At 42.3% G+C, this 17720-nt stretch overlaps 1 protein-coding gene across 2 annotated transcripts in view; it reads right to left on the reverse strand.

Moving 5' to 3' along the window:
- Positions 1 to 823: 823 nt before the first annotated feature.
- Positions 824 to 17720, reverse strand: part of Tmem131 (Transmembrane protein 131) — a 45329-nt gene continuing 28432 nt past the window's right edge. For both annotated transcript variants that reach the window (XM_022851765.2, XM_022851766.2), the window contains exons 5-15: positions 16598 to 16802; positions 16168 to 16411; positions 15841 to 16027; positions 12765 to 12948; positions 11563 to 11837; positions 11129 to 11316; positions 10738 to 10838; positions 6888 to 7305; positions 4623 to 6552; positions 3763 to 4237; positions 824 to 3532 (exon numbers count right to left, since the gene is read on the reverse strand). In XM_022851765.2, the coding sequence (XP_022707500.1) occupies positions 3372 to 3532; positions 3763 to 4237; positions 4623 to 6552; positions 6888 to 7305; positions 10738 to 10838; positions 11129 to 11316; positions 11563 to 11837; positions 12765 to 12948; positions 15841 to 16027; positions 16168 to 16411; positions 16598 to 16802 (4368 nt within the window). In that variant the 3' untranslated portion in view covers positions 824 to 3371. The remainder of the gene's footprint in view (positions 3533 to 3762; positions 4238 to 4622; positions 6553 to 6887; positions 7306 to 10737; positions 10839 to 11128; positions 11317 to 11562; positions 11838 to 12764; positions 12949 to 15840; positions 16028 to 16167; positions 16412 to 16597; positions 16803 to 17720) is intronic.

The following is a 17720-nucleotide window of genomic DNA, read 5'->3' on the forward strand; positions in this document are numbered from 1 at the left end:
GTGTGTCGGGTTTACGTACTGGAGAAAAATTTCCTCACGACTCCTATGGACACACTCCTAAATCCGTCTAAATGTTCCGTACTTGACGACCATGTGTCCGGCGTTGAAATCGGGCGGGCGGGCGTGCGGGCGGGCGGGCGTGCGGGCGGGCGGGCGTTTTTCTTTGAAAACGAAACGCGACCTATATGCTAGAACTAAGCCTTTTTTGAAAGTGGTAATATTCTGTCAGGTTTACAGAATCATCGCTAATGGCGTCACCTTTATCTCAGCCTTTGCCAGCTACGCTCGATTTACATAGGCTCTTCTAGTAATAATTTTTCTCTTAATAAGTTTGTCACACTGTCGAGAGACTAAGTTCGTATTAAGAGATACCTTGATTTGTTGTTGTTGTCTTATTCATTGTGGGTATATGCTTTAGAACTACTCAATGGAGACGTGCTATCAATCTGTCGTTCAAATATGAGATTAGATCTTTGGCATATAGAGACGACATTGCATTTTAATCAAATCTGAAACGGCAAAAAACCTGCACAGATGATGCTCGTTAACTAATTAATTCACAGAGTTACCGTAACGATACTCTTACTACTGACTGAACCCTGACTATACGCTTACGCCTTTTGCCGCATTGTTCACCCTTCACTTTTTTTTAACTTTTCATGTTACCTGACCCTCCGTTACTCTGCTGTTGGCCCTTGAATTCGAACAGAACCTCAGCTTCAGCAGCTCTTAACTATGTTTACTGATTATTGCTGCGACTGCCTCTGCAAGACCCACCCTTCAGTGAGGTCTCATTGAATGGTAATTGGCTTAAACGCACGAATTTATCATAACCTCAGCACACTTCTTTTTTATTTGCTCACTAAAGTTTAGAATTATAATTTCAAGGTTGATAATTAATCATTAACGACCACTACAAGCAATCTCGTCCTGTCCCAGAACCTTCTTTCTTTCTTTCTTTCTTTCTTTCTTTCTTTCTTTGATTTTCATTCCAGTTAGCTAGTGCATATCGGCAGCTTACATACTGGGCAATTATGACATTGATATTAATAATCCCAAAGATAATTAGTTGAATCTATAGTTCCATACGGTGTGATCTTTGTAATACTACCCTTTCTTCTGTACCTCCTTGTCTGTTCGATTGTTCATGATTCCTCTATTTGGTTGTGTTCCCGAAAGTTTCGACCGACCGTGTTTCGGTCATTTCTCTTTGTTTTCATCATGATTGACTAATGATCGTTTGCTTTATCATCACCATCATCGTCCTCTAACGTTATATTTTATTAATAAATACATTATTACATATTATAGTTATCTCGCATATACACACGCACGCACACACATGCACGTCCGCACGCAGGCAGGCAGATACTGACAGTCACGCGATTTCGGCTTTACGTCGTCTTATCGTAAATCGTCGCCTGATTCAGTCGTGAGAACATTGCAATTGATCATTGATTTGAGTAAAGTCTGTAGTTGCTGACTTGTGGCTTGTAAAAAAATTATCCCTATACAATTTTGTCTGTCCTATAGAATACGAAGGCATTTGTTCTTAATCATCTGAGAAAGCGTTAACGAAGCGGTGGCAAGTTAGACAGCAGCTCTGGCTGAAATATTTCTCAATTGGCCGTCACACAAATCATAATAGTAGTACTTGCGATATTTTCGATATGGTGCGCGTACCCTGCAGGCTTGCATGTCACAACATGCCTGATGCTGTTAATTGGCCCTACTGTTTGGCTTACTTTGCAGCTCTGACCTTATCTGTATCATGAGGAAACGTGCGCTGTCAGTCCATCTCATCGCTCAATTAGTAATAAACAAGCTGTTCGTGCTATCAATATAAGCATTTCCTCAAGCACACGTACGAGCACATTATTTCAAGCGAGATGTTTAAACATTTAGTTTGAAATATTAATATAACGGTTGAATCGCTATACGATACCGTTATTCACACAGCAGAGGACAGATTCGATTACAAAGACCGAATATATATATGTTATCCCACACTCAATTTTTGCCCAACAATAAGTCAAACAAAATACTTGTGAAAGTTTAACGTGCTCCTTGCAATACAGGCCTCTGTAGCAGTTCACCTAATAAAGTTTTTGATGGTTGTAATTTTTACCTCGGATACACATTATCTGGCCGACTTTCAGTCAGTCAGTCAGTCCAAATACTTGATAACGTGTTTGTGTATATACTATTCGTATCGGCTTGATCGTCTAGCTCCTTGCCGACGGTTCCCGCATGCTTTTATCGTCTTGCTTCGACCGTATGTAACCCAAAATCCACAACACATGCTCGGGTCTGCATTATACTTTTTTGCTGATCGATAAACGCAATTTTCGTGTCATCTCTTTAGTTTACATCAATCAATCAATCAATCAACTAAGCACAATCGCGCCTTATGAACAGTTAACGGCAAATCAACAGCACGCAAATTATTATGCAATTACTAGATTAAGTAGGTATCGAATACACCTATATCAATAACCGATTAATTTATCATCACTTAATCAACGCTTCGGCAAGATCAGAACTCAGCCGAATGTGTCTGATGCTTGCCAACTTAGCACGCCGCAAGCCACTCGAACACGGACACATGCTGGACATATCGACACACTCAGCTGGAGTCAGTGCATCATAGCTTCTCTTCCATGAAGTGTCTTTTATACAGTATTTTGTTTCATTTACTGTGCTTAATCAGCCCCTGTAAACAAGATTTTCATAATTTCACCAGTGTACCGTTCGCCTACGACGTCGAGAATAGACTGGCTGGGGTAAATGGGAGTTGATGTTATTCCTGGATCTTCCCCTTTCCCCCCGTCGTTTCTACATGTATAAGAGACTCGAAAGCGCAAGATACGAATTACGACAAGAAAACGCAGCAGGCCTGTAGACGTGTGGCAAAAAGATTTTCCACGGTTTTGAAGTGTCGCTGAACTCGCGACCGTTTTCCACGTGCGATGGCGATGAAGATGATCGTGATGGCGATGATGATGATGATAATAACAGGGTGACAATTTCCTACGCAGGTGGGCTAATGGATAACCATTGGTTCAGGGGCATCGCAACGGTCATCATCGTCTAGTAGGCGGTCTTTAGGGATCTCCTTCTCTTCGCTGGTGGGACCTATCTCCTCTACACGACACTATCAGCGAACTATCTTGTAGAGCTGTGCACCGAATCGAATTTGGAGAGAAAGAAGGTAATGAGATCAAACGTTTTCAAGTTTCCCGTCACATTTCTACGCAACTATTGTTGGATTTAAAAGTCACGCACGAGTGCTGTACCAAATGAGGCCAGCGTGGTTACAACGTTAGCACACGCATTAGCGTACGGGCTTCGAGGATACACTGTTCGCTCCTTTATTGGCATTTCTTGCCAGCGTTTTCCTTTTCGCGTACAGCTGATAACGATAGGGAGGGGCTCCTGAATGGTGTCCAAGGTGTGCCAATAGGCGAAGGGAATATTGATTGCGGCTGTGTTGGAGATAAGCCTGATGTACCAGATCCCCAGATGTTGGCACCTGCAAAAGTCGTGTTTGTATGGCCAACGAAGACAGAGTACGGGGTTAGTTATATGTGAGACAATACGGTAATACCAGTACTTTCTGGCCGAAATAAATTTAATAAAAATATTAAATCGATGTATGATGAGTATGCGTGCATCCTGTATAAATTCGCAAATCAAGCAGGATTCCTGAGCAATATTTATTATTTTTATTATGTCTGTTATTATCATCAACTAGGAATTCACCATTATAGCTGTAATCGTTCGTAGGAGAAACGGTTGGAGGATGACTCAGCCGCTGTTGGATTTGATGACCTCTTGCGAGGTAAAGATGCCGCGGAGTAACGCTAGTGGTGGGCGACCAGGCTTGAGCGGGCGTTTGTCCGGTCTGAGTGACGGCTCCAGCTTCTGCGCACTGCGACAGATGTCTCTGATGCAGGTCAAGGCCCATCTCGCGACGGTCACGCTCTCGGTCACGTTCGGGAGTCCGACGAAGGAAAGTCGGGAACGTCTGCGAAGGAGGGGCAACTGGAGCTACCGATCCAGAGCCGAAACCGCATGTCGACTCGTGGTTACTAGAGGTCGGCGGCAGAGCGCTCGGCGTCTGCGAGCACTGAGGCGGCGACGACGGCGAACCTGGTATCGATGACGACAACGATGTCATCGAATTGTTGCTCCCACTATTCGTACCGCTGTTCCTCCAAGTACTGTCTTCCCACAGCTGCAGACAAATGATAGGTAAATCGTGTCAGGAACAAAGCAAAAGCGAACAGAAAACCAGCACAGGTATTGATTCATAGTTGTTCTACGGAGTTCTAACTTCACCAACGTGTTTTCTCAGCTGTAATCATTGAGCACTCCTCTGATTCGAAACGGTGACGCAGTTTATATGATACTGGTCAGTTTAATGGCACCTATATGGATATGTAGTCAAATTTACGCTTCGGCATTTTATTTATGTTTGTATGTTTTTCTTGGAAACCTTTGGACCGACATCTTCAGTCTAAGTGGAGCTTTTTTTTTTACCTAAACATAACTTAAGTCCCGCCACGACATGCACGAACCCATTACATAACGATCGTCGTCGGGTATGACAGAACACCTACCGAACGTCCACTACTTTTTCCGCCGGTTGTGGTGTTCTTCGCAGAATGAGCTGTTCCGCTGATGTCATCATTACAGCCACTGTTTACGGAACTCGATCGCGACTCGCCAGAAATGCTATTACAAGTGTTGCAATTACCGGCAGAACCACCAGTTGGGGTGCCAGATTTGCTGTGGGCGCCCGCAGCTGAGACTGGCGATCCGCAGGCTGGTGATGATGGAGTGGTGTTCGATGCGACCCAAGACATGGACATCCGCTCATCGCGTTCCGTCGGGATAACCGAGTCGATGATGGACCGGATCAGCGGGGCCATCTCCTGTTCGTCGTTACCACATGGCTCACTGCTGGTAGAAGGACTGTGACTTGCCGTTGGTCTGAGAGTTCTGGTGCAATGCAGTCCGTTAAGTGATGCGCCTGGCGTGATTGCGTATCCACCGATCGACATGGCTCCGCCAGCGCTACCCGGCGAAAAGGTAGCCGCCAAAGAGGGACGCAGAGGGAATCCGGGTGGAGGATTGCCACCTAAGCGACGTGCTATTCCGGATGCTGCTGTTGAAACTGAAGTAGTATGAAGTGACGTTGCTCCGTGACCGTTACTTACAAGGCCATGACTACCGGGATGGCTTCCGTTGGCCGGTGCAAGGCTTATACCGCTATTACCAGCAATGCCAAAAGTGCCACCCCTGCTACCGAATGTTAAAAGGGGTGATTGGCCACCTGATACGACAGCGGAGTAGGTGATTGTTCGTGGTACCGGTGCTACAGCGGCTGTGAGCTGTCGACTTGCCTCCTGCGGGGTGAGCGAAGGCAACGCGGCTCGAAAGGATGCCGCCACTTGCTGTTTTTTAAAACGAGGTGGAATTTCACGCTCATGCCGAGAATGCATATCTCCACCACGGGAGTCCCGTCGACGCTCACGGCCTGGTCCGCTGCTGCCAAGCATCGTTGGCGGCGTTGCTGTCGTTACTGCTATTGTGTTGCTGACTAATTGTTGCTCAGCTGGCGGCGAAGGGGTATGTGGTGGAGGTTTCCTTTGGACATTGGCCGCAGGCACACAGACATCTGGTAGAGTTGCTGACAGGCCATTGCTGTGGTGATTCTGACTATGATTATTATGGCTATAGTTATTCGATAAGTGATCCTTGCCCGGCATATTATCCTTATCATTTTTATGGCTATTGCAGTAGCCGTGTGCTCGGCCACCAGAAGTTAACGAATTTGACATCGGTGAGTCGTTACTTTCTTTCTTTCTCCGTCTCTCCTTGCGACGTGTAAACTTCTGGTCGAGTCTCGTCCTTTGATCGAGCTTACGGCTTTCGGTACATACCTCTTCAATAGTCTGCGTTACTTCTGCAACGGGTACGTTCTCGTTTGACGCTTCGGAGCTATCCTCAGACGTGGTTTCTGTTTCAGCTTCGACTAATGTGTTTGAACGGTCTCGATCATCTAGATCTGCTCTATCGGACGCCTTGTCCGTGTCATTGTCGACGATTGTCGAGTACTCATCAGCATCGTGACCGTCGCTAGTTGTCTGTGTCGCCGTTTCGGTCTCGACCTCGTCGCCAGCGTTGATCGAATTACTTCGGACATATGAATCAATACAATCCTTCTTCTTATTCCGACGGTTAGTTCCTTCTCTTCTGCTGTTCTGTGGACCGCTATCTCTGCGGCGGTTATTTGTATTAGTACTATTGCTGCTGCTGCTGCTGCCGTTGCTTCCAGGTCCGCATGCACCACCTCCGTCGCCATGATTGCTTCCGCCACCCTCCTCACTATGTAAGGATCCCTTACGGTCGTACTGACACAACAATGATCCGGAGTTTAAGCCTGATCCTGCTGTTCCGCAAGTAGCTGCTGCTGAGTGACCATTTCCGAGTGGAGCTTTCGTACTTAACCAGTCAATTAACATCTTTTTGCCGTAGCTAAACATCCTATGAAGCATCGAAGCAAAAACGAACGGATGGATAGACACACATACGTATAGAAACGAATTAATTATCAGATCAGTCAGATCCAGTCAGCTTAATTCTGTAGAGAATTAAACTGTAAAATGCTCTAGCTTAGTTAGATAAAGAACTACCTTCTCAAGATATCATATCATTTAGGTAAACTTACTGTGCGGAACGACGCAAGCAACAACTTAAGATTTGCTTTCTATATACAGTGTGTACAACTGATTTTAGATTTTTTTAGCTTACATATCATACCAGAATGTAACAAAATGTAATAACATGCAATTTTCTATGCAAACTTGTCTTATACGTACCTCGTAACGCAAGTTCGTTGAGATCTATCAGCGTTACGTCCGGGATCGCTAGGATCAAGACGACTGCTGTCTTCTCTCGTCGGGTGGTTTACGTGGTTGACATTGTTTGTATTGTTACGACTAATGGAAGTGTTCGAGCCGTTACGGGCTGCTGTTGCTGATGCCAGCGCTGAAGAGGCTGTCCCCGCAGATGCCGCTGCTGTGGTTTTTGACAAACTCTCGCGGCTACTTCCATTCGCTTGCTGGTCCGTCACATTGGGCAGTTTATACAGGGTCTCTTGCAGTACCCTGTTCGAGTCGAGAAACGCATAAGCTAAGATACAAGCAACGAACAGAATCGCTACGATGAGGCACGTTACGTACAGGGGTCCCTCCCACGGCGGGCGAACCACCTGGTCAGCGCACGTCGTGACCACGCCTAAGAATTAAGAGACAATACAGATATGGTTAAAAAATACCACTGACCAGCAGTAAAGTCAGGCGAAATTTGCTTGCTAACAAATGGGTAGTATAGTGGGTTTTCCAGATAATAAGTTATAACTATTATCACGTCCACAACATATTAGCATCCGTGCTACATAGGTATTTGCATGATACGTAAATGTGGTTCGTTCGATAGCTGAAGCAGATAAGACGTGTAAAGCTTATTGTTTTCTATAGTCAACTTTTGTGCCCAACGACAGGCCTAAATACGGCCGATTAGCATTCTTCGAAGGCCTACCAGTGTCGAGTGCTCAACATGAAAAACCAATGTCAAAAAAAAGTAAATACCATATCCATTACCTTTCGTTTTGCTCGGATATGGCCTGAAAATTTGTGTATACGTCTAGATTCGAACCGTCTTTATGCCCCTAGGGGTAACTGACAAGACGTCACCACTGAGGTCTGCGATATTTGGCTAAAGCCCAATAACATTGCTGGATGCTATGCTTAAAAAGCTACAGTCCCTTCACTGAACGGTATAGTATATTCCCGTCATTTGTTTTCGCGTTCAATTCTAGCTGTTCACGCTACATATGAAACTGTGCAGAACTGCTAGACAATTACTAAGCACATGTACTATCCTTTATGACGAGTTTTTCGGTTAATTTCAATTGGCTTAGTTTTTTTATTGCAGGCTTTTTCTATTATTTACACAATAAAGAACCTGGCTGGACACAGCCAATGCGCAAGCATTTGTGACAGCTCATTGTTACTTGAACAAAGTTCCTCAATGGACAAAGAGGTTCCTTCAAAATATATCGGTTCTTAACAGGATCTGTCCAATGCACTACGATCGTAGAAACGCGTCGCTCGCTAAATAGGAAATAGAAAATTATTTTAGCTTGCTAATAGTTTCCCTGTGAAGACAGGTAATATCCCAGGTATAAATATTGTACTAGCTGCAGCATTTGCCGCTATCAGATAGAACGATCACGACTTCCTGTTTTGTCGACGAGATTTCCCACGCTCAACGTTGTGTTCAGTGGCCACTTATTCATCATTCATTGCAACTTTATTCATTCAGTTATTAAGGTAACTTCTGGGCTACTTAGCGAGCCGAACAGTTACTATAATTAAGCACTACTTAGTAGCACAATATTTATGATTCTATTGATCTCATTAGAGTATAATGGCTGCAGAGGAAAGGACATCGTTTAGTGTTAAAGGATCAATGTTCAGTAATTGAACCGAACGAATATTAATGACAATGCTACACAAAGGGAACTTCTGCTAAGTGATACTTTGCCATCATTTTGCAAACAGATACTGGAAGACTTAGGAGCACAGCGGAGGTGATCACAGCGCAGGATTTCATACAGAAGCACGAGACCTATGATTATGTAAGTTTATTTCTCTCGACTGAATATGCGACTCATTGAAATACATATTATAGAATTGCAACAAAAACAGTGAAGACGAAAAGAAAATCAAAATATGGGCTGCCCATCCACTTGGTCCAGGATAGCTGAAACAAGGAGCGATACTGTAGCCTAGATACAGTTTACGTAACTACTATGAAAAAGTATCTCGCCATAAATGAGCTACGGCTTGTCTGTGTCGTCCACCAACGAAGCACCAAGCGAAAAATGGTGCCCAGCGGAAGCAAAAGCGACCGGAAGTACCCGGTATGATTCGTGGAAATTCTGAATAGATACAAGCATACATTGCTATTCATACGTTCAACGGGTGACGAAAACGTTTGTTGTTACAATAACATTTTCCGAAAAAGAAGCTGCCAAATATCTCGAAATTTCACGAAAGATTCACGAACGCGTGACGCGTGAATTTAGAGCGCATAGCTTCATCGCCACGTTTCAGTCACCACCTCGAGCGTGAGAAGTCGACTCGAACGATTCCCTTCCATGGGCCATGCGTAACGGAGTCACGCAGGGAAATGCAAATCACAAATAATCATATATATATATATATACATATATATAGTGTAGTCAAACAGAACCAAAAAATTGTTAAGAAGGCTCTAATGTGTAAACGATAAAAGGGAGTACATCTGACGTGCGTCAATGTATAGGTTTTAATTCTAGAACACAATCAGACTCTGATCTGTGCCACAATCTAATTTATCAAAAAATAATAGTTATTTTTTAGGCATACGAATACATTTATATACAGACAGATAGATGCCCAGACAGGTCCCTTTCCCTAATAACATTTATCACAACTGTGATCCTCCCTGTTATGATTGGATGTACATATATACGAATATAAAAAATATCGCGTTGCCTCGTATCGTTGTGCAATACTCGATAGAAACCAATACACGAGTCGTGTCGACGTATTTCAATGAATCGTTGTACCACAAAACAGCATCTACACACCTTTCTAGCGAGCGACTTTTTGGACCCGTATCTAGAGAAGGAACTCGTATCTGTCAAGCAAAATTGTCTTTTATTGAAGGCAATACGGAAATAAGCAGCTGTACAACAGTAACAACAGTTAAGCCGATGCCTATCGTACGCCACTGGTTTATTCAAAAGGGTTTTTCTTTTACTGGTCATTATGTGGACGCCACTGGGATAGGTCGGCGAATCAGCACAGTATATTGCGCCTATTCGCGTCCTACTTTATGCGCAAAGTCATAAACTTGTGTCTAAGGCAAAAAACAATGATAACAACCTATAGAAGTATGATTGAACAGCCAAGAGACACTGATGCTGACGCAGTAAATCAACAGGATGTAGGTATCAGGGAAAAGGCTTCGCTCTTATTAAGCACGAAAGTTGCTGTGTGCTTCAAAGCGTCATCATATCGCAGATGGGCAGTTTTCTGTTGTAAAAGACCTATTGAAGGTGAAGACTGTGGCGTATATGCTATTTGACAATGATGCTGTTTCATGGATAAAGGGGTCGCGGCAACCTCCATCTTTCATTCAAAACCTAAGCATGGTGCATATATAAGCGGCATTATACATACGAGTCTAAGCTCAGAACGGATATCTGATTCGATTAGACTGGGTTTGTCTGGCCAAAAAAAACATAACACTCGCTTGAACAATAGAGGAATATAGGAAAAAAAAAACACCGCTGCTTACTGCTGTTCGTTATCGAGTAGTTTCCGGACAATTCGAAGTCAACATCCATAATTTTAACTGCCTTTAAAAGTGCGAGCTATTTCTGAAAACGTCAGCGTAATCTAGTTCCTTATTTTTGCTATATTTTACGCATACTGCCAAAGTGCCATAAACAGACGATAGACGCCCCCTTTGTTTTCTCAATGGTGAGCAGTATTCTGCTTATCTATTGTTACTGCATATTATATCGAATTTGTTTTGCTGTCGTCCATCATACCTCTGAGACGATACGATGTCCATCTCTTTTCAATGTTTGTTTCTGTATGTGAAAATACTTACTTTTTGGTAGCGTGGCGACAATGTTGAAGTCCAATATGCTGTCGTCTAGTACAAGGGACAAAACTATCTCTACCCGTGAAACCGTGAAGTCCGGAGTAAAGCTGCAAAAATACAAATTAAGCTATAGACAACTAACAAACATTAAAATACTGCGAAAATAGCAATTTCTTGAGAGAAGATTATTATTATAAAGTAGAGATAAAGTCGGCTACTTGTTTCTTTAATTAGAGCTAAGTAGAGGCTAGATGATTACAGTTCTTTTCTAGCTTTCTTTAAATAAGAGTCAGGCCAGCGAGCCCTTTTCGCGAGTGGAAAAAAAAAGCCTTAACTTTTAGGTTAGTCGGAGGTTTAGACGACAACTCTATTCACATGTTTTCTATCGTTTACTAACCTCAATTCGATTCTGTGCGAGGCATTCGGCTTTATGATGAATTGCTCACAATCTTTGACACGGAACCCGTATCCGACACACTCCCTCTCGTTGATGAGGACACGCCGTACCCGTATCGGTAACTGACCAACATTCTTTGCTACTGGGTATTTTTTCAGGGTTGTATAGAGACCAATATTACCACAGTCCTGTAAACGACAGCAAGTTAAAGGTGTGCAAAATATTTGCTATAAAGTTTATCGCCTGCTTTATAATTTACTAACGAGAAATATGTCGATATAGTAACTTCTATTGTCGATAGCAAAATGTCGCTTTTCATCGTTAAGAGATGCTAGAAGGAAAAATCAGCCAGAGTTCCCGAATAAACATCACCGTTATGTACAAACAACTTGCAAACCACATGCAGCTCGCGACATTTCAGATAACGATCGTACCTTTAATAGGGCTGCGTTAAGATCGAAGAAAATCGTTTCGCCGGGTTCCTGTCCTGCTAATAGCAGTTTTCCCATTCCACCTTCCCCTCGGAGCAGTACCGAGCTGACCGCAGTTAAATTATTGCGTACTACCAAGACGCCGACGTGAGGCCCAATCGTCGACGGCTCAAAACGTACGTGGATTTTCTTTTTCGAACGGGGCGGTATTAACGACAAGGAGTTCTGAACAGACCGAGCTAAGCTGAATGCTGATGACAGGTGCCCCAATTTGATAGCTGAAGATGATCATGACGCCAGTCTTATACTTATTATTACTTAAAATTACTTATTATTATTTTTATTACTTAAAATATTAGATTATTACTTAAAATATATAGATAACTATTGAACGACAAGACAGCCGTACAAAATCGATAACGATAATGGAAAACTGAATAAGACGTAGAGCTGTCTTTTTGAATATGCTTTTTGTGCTCTCATCATTTCAGACGGTACTAGAAAAGATGGTGTCTTAGAAAGCGGTTAATTTAACGAATTATTGACGAAATTCAATCGTCGACATAATTCCTACAATCTACTGCGTAGGCAGTAACAAGTATAATTCTGTACCTTGTCTGCCCAGAACCTCTTTATTTCGTGTAACTGAATTGGATATCATTTGCTGCGATGCAAAATTTCCATTATTACAGAAAACAAATATTAGGAGAACGACAAATTTCATAGCTACAGTAGGGTTGTTCCGGGCTCGATCAGTTAAGTTGATACCGCTTCATAACGGATATGAGATTGGTTTCTGAACTTAATATCTTTAAAGGAACGCCAAGGGATTTTACAGAGTGAATTATAGAGTTCCCAAGTTTAACTTTAGTTTGACAACTCAATGATCACATTACATATTTGCTTAATAATGCATGAAGCCATATCTAAAACATCACACGGTAGCATATCTGAGCTGGGAAAAAACCCTTCATCTAGAAACAAGAACTCCTAGTTCAAAATTCAACGGCACTATGGAGGGTTGTAGACCTGTATTGGTCACTACGCTGGAACTGGCTTGTTATATTGGCAGCCAAGTGAACTAGGCTTTTTCATAATTTTGTAATGACTTAACGTACAAACAGTATCAACACTGTTAGTAATCAACAGTTAGCAGACTCTAAAGCACTGTTACTTTTATATATTTTTATTGGGATCCTAATTACCATGTTGAGCCGCGACGATCGAATGTACCTCGGGGCCTCCCGTCGTACTCACGTATGCCTGCATCATAAGTGGCTGGTCAGACGGGTTATCAACAACCACTGGCGCTTCACTCGCTTCACCTAGGCGAGTCGTCTCAAAACGAACAGCCCCTCGGGGGGTAACTCGTGGCCATACATGTGTTACCTATAATATGGACCCGATTATGGGCCAAAGACGTAGACAAAGTAAGAGCTTTAGCTATAGTACGACTTCGTAAGTGGGGGCCTATCCTTTATCCATGTTTCAAGCATGTATTAAAGTCCTCTCACTTGGCGTTTCCATAATTTCTACTAAAATCAACTAAATGGAAAGAGCTTATTAGTTTGTCGAATGTCGAAAATGGTCGCTTGAGTATACCCCGAAAGTCTTACGCGACAGGGAAATGGAAAGAATACTGGTTAGGAGTATCTGGCAAACGGTAATAAGGCATTAGATGGTTCAATCTACTAGTGAATCTAAAGTGTAAGTGACTGTTTCATTCATCCTGCCGCCACAATCAAATGAGGCCCGCATATTACAATTCTGAACTATTTTTATTATAGCGTAGCTAACAGGTCTATATTTGGCTTGTTAAAAGAGACAGTACGTTCTGTATATGCGATTCAATAATGTAAACAAATTTAATATGATAAAAAATAGAAAGCATTCATCCTTACGTGTACATAAGCAAAATCAAGGATTTGGAAATGTAGCGTCTATAGAAGACGTAACTAGTCCAGTAATTTAAATAAATTCTGTATTCAGTCTGGCGCTCCTCTATCGCGATAGAGGAACGATTTTGTAGTGCGGTGATCACGTAAGACACACATTTTGGTACATTTACTGCTTATTCTGCTCCTGTTTGACGACAACAATCACAGGCTCAATTTAATACAACTAGCAAAAAAATATCAGAAATGATATTAAAGTTATCCAGAATTTGCATACTTTTTTTTTCACTTAAACCAGAAGAGAGAAATTTCAATAGAATACTTATACCAGTCCCTTTGCTGTATAGTCCACAGATTACATGTCATCCGGAAGTGAAACTTTTGGTGTAAATATCTCTTAAGCGTGCGGGACGTGGATTTTGGCGTGCGTCAGGGACGGAGCGGGGACCTGTATTTACGCAAGCCGCTAGCAACGTTCTCTCCCATAACCCCTGATGACCAATCCCAATTCCATCCGATGTCAATCTAGTCGAAGGTCAAAGACAAATTTTTTTTAACTCTTCGCTTTACGATAGAACAGCTCAGCCTTAGAGGTCCGCAGGTCCCCACGTATCCATATGTCCTTATACATGCAACCGCTGTACGCGTGTAAATAATAGACGTGCAAGACACAAGTGCCCTGCGTGTCCTCATTCTCGCCCTTCAGAGCCAAACACATTTGGCAAAACAGAGTTATGATTCATCTATTCATATAAAGCTAGCCAGCTCAAGTCAGCATTCAAAAAATGCTGGCCTAGAGGGGGACAGACCGTAAAGCCAAACACAATGAAACATTATTAACCGTAAGCAACGGGGCATTTGACGTTACATTAGTCTAAATAGATACGTAGCGATTCAGGATCTATGGCGCGACGCAATGAATTACCTTTGGTTGAAAGCAATTATGAAAAATAATGCAAATAATAGCACAGATAAAATAAAAAGGACGATAAAATTAAGTCAAGAAGTATGGTTTCGAAAGACAATGTGATGCCTCACATTGATAATTTCATTACAGGATGACTGCGTTAAACAGTGACGCGCTCATATTATAAGCAGAAGATACTAAGCTAATGGTTGCGTAGTTCTATCATGAATCTTCAACCGCGGCTCAATACTCCTAGGATATTCATTCTTAGTCACTTAATCTTGATATCAGCGTTACTCCTGCGCGCCTATATTCGACTTGGTTCTTTTGCCAGGCTTAGAGCGTGTAACGTCGGACAGGTGGGTGCCGCTAATCATGTTTCAATCAACCTTAAGTACATCTGCCAATCGACTCTTAAGCTCTAACTCGATATAGGCAGCACCTATAAAGTAGATATACATACGCGATAGATTGATTCGCAGCCTTCTGTGTGTGTGTCTGTTCGGTCCAAGTCAATAAATGTTTCCCCCTGACAGGCTCGTCCTACAGGCAATATAACGCATGTATCCATGCGATACCAAGTATTTCGTGCCGCGCTTGCTAGCAGAGAACGATAATCTTCATATGCGACCAAAAGAAATGCGTCCAGTTTTAGATAGACACGACACTGGCCAATCTTGCAAATGTCCGAACACGATTGCTAGAAAACATAGTAAGAGTCTGTATGTATGGGGAGACGTATACAAAGTGATCATCTGTATTGTTCGTTTACCAGTGAACATTAACTTATACACTTTTAATATTGGGTCTGACTATCATTTGGAAACAATTCAGTGTCCGAAACTTCCCAACATAAGCCCAGATTGGCTCGAGTTCTTTAAGTAAGTAATGGGCCTCTATAAGTCAAGCCACAATTGACTAGTTTTATATGATCTGACCAACACATCACCTCTCATCGAATATTCGAACTGTCAGAAGCCGAAATATACGTTATACATATAGAAGCATGAAAAGAGAAAAATATCAAGGTCAACGTATCCTTCTTCTAACACCAGCTATAACCTCTAACAGCTGAAAGGGCCAAGTCGACCAAATCGGAGCGTAATAACAAGATACGTTGTTCATCATTTAGTTCGACCAATGGGGAACAAGGTTAATGTAAATACTGCGCGGATGGTCATCAGAAGCATCACACTAGTATCTGTAGCCAAATGAGATCATTTTATTCTGATCTGATCCCAACCTCGACGGACAACACCTACGAGTTTCCAGAGTTGTGTTTACATTACACGACGTACTTTTGTATGTGGAACAGACTACTAGAGACATATCTACTACGTGAAAATAATTGTAAATTGCAGCAAGCGTCACTGCAACATTTTCACATATATACATATTCTAATTACATCGAAAGCCTGATGTAAAATGTGAGCAGGCAGACAGAAACGTCAAATCACACAGAGAAAAGGCATAACTCACCGTAATAGGTATGACGAACCCTTTGACGCTGAGAGTATCGACGATAAGCGATACATTTAAGGCCCGCGTCTCCTTGAGGCGCTCCTGCATACCACGCCACAGATAAAGGTCCTTTGAAGAGGACGAATCCAGTGGACCTCCCAAACCGACGTAGCACAAGGTTGGACCCGCGCATGAGGGCCGATACCTTATGCAAAAAACAGGTCAATATCATTCGGTAATAATTAGTTGCGAAACAGAAAACTAGTAATGTTACTTTTGCGCAAACTGCAACTGTTGTAAAATTTATCTCTACAAGGTCGCCTCAGCAGTTGAAAATCAACTTACTTAAGAGTTCCAAGGAGACTTTTAGCGCCGGGATGAAGTACCGGCGACTCAACCAGCTCAATACTGAATTGAGAATCGTCACCGTCAACGCGGGCCCCGGCGACAATGAGTGGCGCATCAAACGAACTTTCTAAATACATTAACTCCGATGAGTGTCGAAATGGAAATGCACCCTCAACCAATATGACCCCTGGACTTCGAGACGTCGCACTATTACTTAACCCTGCAGCCGCGGTCACAGTACCTAATTAAGACAAGCGAAAGTGACGCTTTAATACTACATGGTACCATTTATCGTTTTTTTTTTCTGTAACTAGTACTATAATGAACAGGCCTCTTCGTCAATAAAACACCATGTGTAAATAATTTTTAACCTAAACAAAATAGCATAGTTGTTTAGCTACTGTTATTCAAGTAGTTGTAAATTAACCTTTACTAGTCTGGAAGACAAATGGCCAACTTTGGCTGTGAAAATTGGTTTTTACAGAGAGCAATCCCCAGGTGCGGCCCTCGTCAGGAGAACTGAGAGTCAGAGCCAGCTGCAACATCCGATATGGTCCAAGACTCCAAGGAGGTAGAGACGGCAAAGCTATATGCGATGTTGAAATGTTTGACGATATGTGCTCAATAGACACCTGAAATTGTTGGACGAGTGAATACAATGTTGCGCATAACACTCCCATTATTTTTTTTCGGATCAGATCAGAGTTTTATCACCAAAAAGAAAATGGTGTTAGCTTGTGATATGTATACAAACGAAGTATGTTTCGTTGGTATAAATTTTAATACAAAGCCTTATTTAGATATCCCTAATCACGATATCTTGAAACTGGTTTCCACCTAGTTACGGTAACAAGTTCATAGGATAAGGTTCAGCACTCTGTGATTTTGAACTAACCTAAGAAAAACAAAGAAACAATATTTGGATGTTACAAAGTTGACGTTCTTTAAACGATGCTATCAAGGGAAAATTCAAGTTTATACCGCACAAATCACAAGATATGATTCTATTCAATCGTACATAGGGTGCCTCTTGATTCTACAGCAGTTCTGAATATACGTCATAGAATTTTCAATATGAATGTGCATCTTGCGCTATTTGTTATCAGTGCATTACTTTCGAGCAAAGATAATGTGGAACGTTTCAACATTAAACTTCAAGCATCTGCAGTACAAAAGCTTTGTTCGATCTATTGGGGCACAGCAAATCGCGTGAAATCTGAGTCCCGATTTACACAATTTGATGCTACCATATTGCGCAAAAATGGCTCTTATCAAAACGAAGTCGTTATCATGTGGTCATTATCGGCTTCGTGGCCGTACCTTAGCATGAGCCACAGACCCCGCATATTCATACAAAGGATGCATGCTGGTGCACAGTTCACGGTTTGCCCCACCGATCTCAATAGCAACTATGAGGACATTAGTAATTTATCATAATGGCTAGCATTTTTGTGAAAACCTAAAAAAAAGTTACCTGACCAATTTATATGGGACATCATGCTTTTTTGATGATAGCTACCCCGAACCAACAGCGAAGCTCTAACAAATAT

Source organism: Varroa jacobsoni, unplaced genomic scaffold, assembly GCF_002532875.2.
Source record: "Varroa jacobsoni isolate VJ856 unplaced genomic scaffold, vjacob_1.0 contig00411, whole genome shotgun sequence".
Taxonomy (NCBI): Eukaryota; Metazoa; Arthropoda; class Arachnida; order Mesostigmata; family Varroidae; genus Varroa; species Varroa jacobsoni.